This window comes from Bombina bombina, chromosome 3 (assembly GCF_027579735.1).
Source record: "Bombina bombina isolate aBomBom1 chromosome 3, aBomBom1.pri, whole genome shotgun sequence".
Lineage (NCBI taxonomy): Eukaryota > Metazoa > Chordata > Amphibia > Anura > Bombinatoridae > Bombina > Bombina bombina.
The window spans coordinates 772,396,987-772,406,069 of record NC_069501.1 but is presented as its reverse complement, the minus strand read 5'-3'; the positions used below and the strand labels follow the sequence as shown (position 1 = coordinate 772,406,069).

At 38.6% G+C, this 9,083-nt stretch overlaps 1 protein-coding gene across 1 annotated transcript in view; it reads right to left on the bottom strand.

Moving 5' to 3' along the window:
* Positions 1–9,083, bottom strand: part of LOC128651921 (interleukin-1 receptor type 2) — a 107,365-nt gene that overhangs the window by 76,414 nt on the left and 21,868 nt on the right. Inside the window, exon 3 of the mRNA XM_053704885.1 lies at positions 160–421. Coding sequence (XP_053560860.1) covers positions 160–421 — 262 coding nt within the window. The remainder of the gene's footprint in view (positions 1–159; positions 422–9,083) is intronic.

Genomic DNA, 9,083 nt, shown 5'->3' with positions numbered 1-9,083 from the left:
TATAACTGTGTTGGTTATGCAAAACTGGGGAATGGGTAATAAAGGGATTATCTATCTTTTAAAACAATAAAAATTCTGGTGTAGACTGTCCCTTTAAAATGATACAATTCACCTTTAAATTCATAAAGTAAGTATTTGTTTGCTAGCAGTACAATATACCTTAGGATGCAAGTATAGATCCCAGAGTCTTCAGTTAATGCTGGGAAAAACAAAAGATATTCTTCTTCTGAATGAATTCGAGATTCCTGTCCATGATCCATGACCTTAGAGTCATTTGCCATCCAAATCAGATTAAGTGATAGCTCCTGAGTTCTATAGGAATCCAACTTGAGATACTGGAATGATGGACATTTTAGCATGGCTGGTTCCCCGCTTAAGATAACATATTGCTTGAAATGCATGATCCTTTCCTGGCATTCTTCTATATGAATAACAAAACATATATTTAATACTTTTTTCCCCACTTTTTTTCTACATTGATTTCTATGGGGGAATACATGCACGGGTACGCGGAAAATTAAGTTAGGTTTTTCGCACTATTCAGGTTAGCGTCAGCGCAAAATACTTTTTTTTAAAACTTGTAATGGGAACGCAATCCGACCAGCGCAAAAAACATAACTCTAGCGGATTTTCACAATTGAAAAAAAAATTAATAAATACTGCACCACTTGTAATATACTCCTAAGTAAATTACAGGGTGTCTGGGTCTGGGCTGCAGATGCTGAATTCAGTTGAGTGTAAGTGCTCTGTTTGTTTAAGCTGCTGGGCTCCAGTCCTTCCCCTCTGTGTTTATTTTCATTTATGTGCTTGTTAGTTTTGGAGCCCTCACTAATCAGGCAGTCCACTGTCTTCTGCCCCTTCAACCTTCCTGCTATAGAATGTGATGCTGTGAGATGAAAGGTCAGATAAGTGTGCTGCCTAATAATGTGTAGGAAATCACTGACTGTACTGTTGTTTTATGTTTCGGACGATTTAACTGTTCTTACATTATGGTTAAATTCCTTTTATTAATTCCTGCAAGTGGTGAATCTATTCCTGATTTGTGTGTTTAAAAATAGGTATAAAAAAAACATTTTGGATCCAGATTAAAAAAACAACAGTTTTTATTAACTGTGAATACAAATGCTGGTGAAATCTATCATCAATTTTAAAAAATCTGCACCGTGTGTGTATTTTTATTATTATTTTTTTTAAACTGTTTAAAACTTTTTATTATTAAAAACAATTCTGGCATAAAATAAAATATGAGAATGCAATACATTTTCTGACTCCTTTATATTTAAAAGCTATATGTCCAGGTTAGATTTCAGATTGTTTTTATAGTTTTTCAGTTGACCTAATGTCGCCTATAACCACATTTCAGACAATTTTAGACCAGCTATATGGGAAAATTATATTTCAGATCACACACACACATATATATATATATATATATATATATATATATATATATATATATATATATATATATATAAATAATGGGTTAGATTACAAGTTGAGTGCAAAATATTGCTTACGTGGAAGCGATATTTGCGCTCAATTTAGTAATACCGGCGTACGCAAATGCGCGTTGGTATTACAAGTGAAGCACAATGGAACCCAACCTCGCATTCGCATTGCGCTCATGAGAGAGCGCTTCCATAGGCTCCAATGGGAGCCTCTTTCTCATTCCATCAGACACGACTGAGAACCTAGCGCAGTGAAGGTGGTAAGTAGCAAAGCGATGGGCAGCAAATTGTAAATATATATGTATATGAATATATACATATATATTTATGTGTTAATATGTGTATAATATATATGTATATAAGCATATACAAAAATAATTATAGGAATAACACAGTCCTCATAGACCACAATCTAAAGTCACTATTCAGTGCAGTTTTCTTACTAACACCCACTCCCACAAACTTTAGCCCCCCAAAAACTGCCTGGTGTAGAAAATGCAACTTTTTTAAAAGTATAAAAACTACAATATACCTTATTTTGGGGCCAATTGGGGCACTTTTAGAAAATGTAATTGTATATTATTGTGTGGTTTAGATAGCCATACATTTGTACATAATGGTTAATATCCCTTTAAAGCAGTCATTTTTATTTTTTAAGTGAAGCTGGTTTACAATTATGCTTGAGATAATCTTAATAAGGACAAATTGAGGGGAAGAAATTGTTTTCTTCCTCATAATCTGCATTTTGTGTGTTCTAAACAAATTATTTCTTGTGAAGCTGGTTTCCAATTGTGTGTATGCTAATTTTATAAGGCCAAATAGCAATGAAATTTGAGTTGTATTTAAAGTAGTGGAAATGTCAAGTTCTGTTTTAGAAATGGGCATCTAAAAACTATAAGAAAAGGCTACTGAGCGTGTGCAAGAATTCACAGACTATACATATATGCATTTGTGATTGGCTAATTGCTATCACATGGTACGGGGGGAGTGGAATTATACATACCTTTGAAATTTCTTAGAAAAAAATCTACTACTTATTTGAAATTCAGAGTAAATGCTATTGTATTGTCTTGTTATATTGCATTTGCTGATTATGCAAATCTACTGTGTTTACTGGTCCTTTAAAAAACCCTAACCCTACACAAATTATTTAAATCTACTATTAATAATTACTAAATTACAAAAAAAAATAAACGCTATTACAAACCCCCCCACTAAATTACAAAAAAAACAAACCACAGTATCAAAAATAAAAACGATTTACACCTAATCTAATAGCCCTATCAAAATAAAAAGCCCCCCCCCAAATAAAAAAAACCCTAGCCTATAATAAACTACCAATGGCCCTTAAAAGGACCTTTTGCGGGGCATTGCCCCCAAAGAAATCAGCTCTTTCACCTGTAAAAAAAATGCAAACACCCCCCAACAGTAAAACCCACCACCCAACCAACCAACCAACCCCGCCAAATAAAAAGCCTATCTAAAAAACCTAAGCTCCCCATTGCCCTGAAAAGGGCATTTGTATGGGCATTGTCCTTAAAAGGGCATATAGCTCTTTCACCTGCCCAGACCCTACTTTAAAAATAAAACCCACCCAAAAAACCCTTAAATAAACCTAACACTAACCCCCGACAATCCACTTACAGTTTTTGAAGTTCAGCTTGAAGGATCCATCCAGCCGGCAAGAAGTCTTCATCCGGGCAGCAAGAAGTCTTCATCTGGGCAGCCTCTTCCATCTTCATCCATCCGGCGATGTCTTCACCCATGCTGTATAAAGCTGCTGTTTATAAAATAGTCTCTCAGACTCCAGTTGCAGTTTTAACAAATTTTTTTAAAAGAACATCTTATAACAGAATGCATAAGCTTCAGCTCTTGTTACAGTTAATGTCTGTGTAACTGCCTTACTCATCAACTAACTATTTTCTGCTGAACTGCAGTGTAACATTTATTAAACTTCCCTCTGGAACCAAACACTATCTTTTTTGGTTCCATACATATTGATACATCTTTTCCCTTTTTGGGGAAATGGCAAAAGCTATCCCTTTTAATTCTTGTAGTAATATGGATACTAAAATGCAGTCTTTCATTGGTCCTAAATATTAGTCCACATAGTCATTTAGATATTCTGGTTTTCAGATACATCTCCCACTTCTAGTCTGGGTGTTTCTGGATCCCTGTGGTTGTTCTGACAGGACTCTGTTATCATCCTGTAGTCTGTCCGTGTCTAAAATTTCACTGTTTGTTTCTTCTTGTCCTTCTTCTTCTGAGTTATTTGTCATTAATGGCTGGTTTGTATTCTCAATGTGAGATTCCTCTTGGGTGCTAGTTTGGGTCCTTGGTGGAGGCCTGTAGCATCCAGTGCCTCTAAGATGCCTCCTATTTCTCCTCAGGACCTGTCCTGACTCTGTCACCACTTCATATGACCTAATTCCTACAGTAGCTCTTAGGCAAGCCTTCCGCCACTATTTTCCCTGGTTTGTTTGCGGTTGTACCCACACCTGTTCACCAACATTTAGAGGCCGCAGGTCTTTGGCTCCCTTGTTATATTGAGAAGCATGCAATGAGCGCTGCTTCCTGCACAGGATTTGGTGCCTGTCATTCATCACTTGATCCTGTATTAACAGACTCCCTCTCATTGGAAGTAACGATTTGGTCCTTCGACCCATAAGTCTTTGAGCAGGACTGCACACCATGCCTTGTGTTGGAGTGTTGCGATGATCCAAAAATGCTAGATAAGGATCATTTCGAGAAGTCACAGCTTTTTGCAGTAGTCTTTTGGCTGTCTTTACTGCTGACTCTACTTTCCCATTGCTTTGAGGGTATCCTGGTAACGAGGTAACGTGGTCAAATTCCCAACCCATACTGAAGTCTTTAAACTCCATTGAAATAAACTGTGGTCCATTATCAGAACATACAGTGTCTGGGATTCCATAGCTGGCAAAATGGGCCTTTAATTTTCTCATAACTGTATTAGATCTTGTATCCTGAAGATGGTCTATCTCCCAGAAATTGTTATTAAATACTCCTTTTCATGGAATGTGAACAAATCAATGCCAAGCTTTTCCCACAGTCTCGTTGGGATCTCATGTGGAACGAATGTCTCTTTCTGTTGTTTAGTATCGAATGAACGGCATATGTTACATTGGTCAATATATTCTTTTAGTTGTGCATTCATTCCTACCAGTAAATACTCTCCCTGACTCTGCGTAGACATCCTTCCACACCAAAATGTTAAGAATGTATTCGAGACATAATATCTGTTCAGAGATCAGATGGAATAACTATTCGCTCACCTTTGAATAGAACACCATCCTGTACACTCAGTTCATCATGTATGTGGTAGAATGGTGAAGCCTCTAGGGCTACCTGTTCCTTAGCATGAGGCTATCCACTCATCACAATTCACTTTACTGCTTGCAAAGTCTTGTCTTTTTCTGTGCTCTGTTTTATATCAACAAGTCTCCTGTTTGAGATGGGTAGATATTGGAGCATGTTTATAGTTTCAATCTGGTGCTCCACAGAACCCTCCATGGAACCTTCTTCTAAATAAGCCCTACTTAATGTGCCTGCCACCGCCAGAGACTTCCCTGGGCCATATCTGATACATGCATCATACATCTGAAGCCGTAACATCATACGCTGAAGACGTCTGGGGGCTTTAAGTAAGGGTTTCTTCATGATGCTTTCAAGGGGCTTATGGTCTGATTGTACAGCTACTGTTTGCCCAAATGTGAATTGGTGAAATTTTTCCATTCCAAATAGGACTGCTAATAGCTCATTCTCTATTTGTGCATAACCTTGCTCTGTCACTGTCATTGCTCTGCTTGCAAAAGCAATAGGTTGTTTACCTTGCATCAGTGCTGCTCCCAGACCTTTCCCTGATGCATCACATTGAAGTTCTAATGGTTTGCCTGGGTTATAATATTTAAGCACTGGTGCACTGCTGATTTTTTATTTGATCTGCTGAAATGCCTCTTCCTGCACCTCTGTCCATTCCCACACTATACCTTTCTGGGTTAGTTGGCACAGTGATTCACCTGCATCTGAAAGGTTTTCACAAAACCTAGAAAGATAATTCACCATCCCCAAAAATCTCTGTACTCCTTTAACATCTGAGAGTCTGGGCATTTCAGTAATGGCTTTTACTTTGCTTGGATCTGCTTGAAGTCCCAGGGCTGATAATAAGTGACCAATATATGGCACTTCTGTTTTCCTTAGCTGAATTTTTTCTGGATTTAGATTGATGTCTCTTTCTCTACAACGATTGAGCAATTTCCTCAACTTTGATTGTGGTCTTGAATAGCTTCCACCTCAGTATCGCCTTCTCCTACCATCAGAATATCATCTTTGAGAAAGCCGAGTCAGGCGAAATGCGCATCAGGTGCCATTACAGCTGCATTATCCACCTGTTTATATTATGACACTACTATAGACACTATGCCTTTCATCTTTTAATTTATGTTATCTGACTTGAACGGACTTATACCGGTCCAGCATTGCACCAGATAGAGTATTTTGATTTGGAGGTCAATCCTCCTTTTATAGATAGACATTGTGCAATCCGTGAACCGTGTTTGGTATACTTCTGCCCAAGTCTCTACTATTTATAATTGGCTGTTTTGCAAGTACTGTTTAATTGTGCCTACTGTGGATATGTCAGCTTTCTATTTACTTGTGTAGTTTTATATATTACTACAGTGATAGTTTTATTTTATTTACTATTAAATGTTAAGTTTTAACTATATTTACCTACACTGTGTAGTCCTCTATGCTACTTTTTTGATGAGTGTTCCATCTCTGTCCACTTCTCCTTCATATTTTTTCTATATTTAATGGACAGCGAGCACCCCCCCTACATTCATTTTGTATTGTCTCAGTAATTTAATTGAATCTTCACTGCTCAGCAAGTGCTGGAGTGTATATCTTATTGGCTATCCAGATATATTCATTGAATTGATTTGGGGTATACTATAGAAATATTTAATTTATTATCCCATCTCTCTTATCTCACTAATATCTTTAACGACAGTCCCAAAATGGCAGAAACTTTCAGATCATATTACAGTAAACTATACAACATTAAATCGACCCTCCTCACTACACCTCCTGAGAAGGCCTCTACATCACACAAGGCACAGGAGTATAGTATCTCGCCCACACATCATAACCGTCACTAGGACAAGACACAATTGACTACCTGGAATCCCCACTAACAATATAAGAAATTCAAATAGAACTCAGAGACCTCCCTAATGGTAAAAGCCCAGGTCCAGATGGGCTGGGTGCTAAATACTACAAAACATTCTCAACCACCCTACTACCCCACATGCAAAATTTGTTTAATAAAATACCAGACCTGGAAACACTACCTTCCACCATGTTGACAGCATATATCACGGTATTGCCAAAGCCAGGTAAACCAACAGATAAGCCAGAAAGCTATAGGCTGATATCTTTGCTTAACAGCATGTAAAAATACCAGTGAAAGTCCTGGCCAATAGAGTCAACAAATTTCTTCCCACACTAATATCCACAGACCAGGTAGGATTTATCTCAGGGAAGGAGGCTCGGGACAATACCCTAAAAGTAACCCAACTGATAGCCTTCTCTGAAACAATTTTGATGCCACTTGCTCTATTGTCCACAGATGCCGAGAAGGCATTGGACAGGGTAATTTGGCATTTCCTTAAAAAGACTATGGAAAAAAATGAAATTCGGGGGAAAGGTTCTTAAAAACTATTTTTGCCCTATGTTCCACACCTTATGCAAAAATCAAAGTTAACAATATTCTCTCAGACACTATTAACATCACCAATGGGACCAGACAGGGCTGCTCACTATTACCCTTAATATTTGCAATTAGCATTGAAGCTCTAGCTAGCAACATCAGGGCCAACAAATCAATAAAAGGACTAGAGATAGGGAACACAGAACATAAACTTTCAATGTATGCAGACAACCTCCTACTCACTCTAACGGATGCTTGAGGAATTTACTAAATATGGAGAAGTCTCCCACTTTATCCTCAATCACTCCAAATCTGAGTTACTGGGAATATCAATACCACAAGACACAAAGGCATGGCTTAAAAACCACAGCCCCTTCAAATGAAATCCCAAATATCTAAAATACCTGTGTATCAATAGCTTGGCCTCTATATCAGAAATTTTTGAAGCTAACTATACATCCCTCCAACAGGAAATTACCAGGGACCTCTCAACCTAGAAACATAAGACAATTTCCTGGCTAGGGAGAATAAATGTGATCAAAATGAATGTCCTCCCTAGGGTATTATATCTTTTCCAAATCATACCAATCCCCCTTCCACACTCCTACCTTATCTCATTACAGTCCGTAGTGGAAGAATACATCTGGAAAGGAATAAAGCCAAGAGTAGGCAGGAAAACACTCTACCTTCCCAGAGAGTGAGGGGGACTGGGCCTCCCTAACTTCCAGCGGTATAGGAGAGCTATCCTACTCCAGAGAATAGAAGAGTGGTGCCACTGTAGCAAGCAAAAGGTATGGATACTGGTAGACTCAGACATTCTCCAAGCAAATAACCTGGCATCATTCCGTTGGACAGACAAAAAACACAGTCCCCCTAAAATACCAAACTTCATATTGCTAGAGGAATTACTCTCTGAATGGCACTGAGCCACACATTTTTACCAACTACTCCCCAATATATGGCAACTCAGAAATTCCTTTGCAAACCAAGAAAAATCATTCCCAGACCACCTTTCTTACCAATGACAAAGGCAGACTAGTCAGAAATGGGAGAATTAAAACACAAAATGAACTTGTAGAGGAACTTCCAAGCATAGACATAACATGGTTCACCTACCTACAAATTGGCCACCACATCACCACACACAAACACAAACAACACTTCCTTAGAGAGCCTACACCCTTTGAAAATTTGTGCACACTTCAGCCCACGTTTAAACACCTGGGGGCCCATTTATCAAGCTCCATAAGGAGCTTGTAGGCCCATGTTTCTGCCGAGTCTTCAGACTCACCAGAAACAGCAGTTATGAAGCAGCTGTCACAAAGACAGGAATTCAACCCAATCGAGTGCGATCGGGTTGATTAACATCCCCTGCTGGTGGCCCATTGGCCGCAAGTCTGCAGGGGGCGGTGTTGCACCAGCAGCTCTTGTGAGCTGCTGGTGCAATGCTGAATATGGAGAACGTATTGCTCTCCACATTCAGCAAGGTCTTGCGGACCTGATCCACACTGTTCGATCAGGTCCGCAAGACCTTTAGTAAATAGGCCTCCTGGTCTCAAAACTATATAAACTCCTTCTTGTACCTACAGAAAACACTCTACCGACATACACAAGCCAATGGCACAAAGAATTAGGTACTGAATTTACTACGTTAGAGTGGCAACGGATGTTCCAAGCCGCCAAAAACTTTTCGGTTTCAGCAAACACAAGAAGCCCATTATAAACTATTAAGTAGATGGTATCTTATGACATTGCGGCTTAAAATGATATACCCTGCTACCTCGGGAAAATGTTGGAGAGGCTGCAGGAAGATGGGCATATCCCAAAGACATTTTACTGTTTCACTTTTCTTACAAAATTCAAAACACGATTAAAAAACAGTGCTATTGTTGATGCTGACAGGCGCA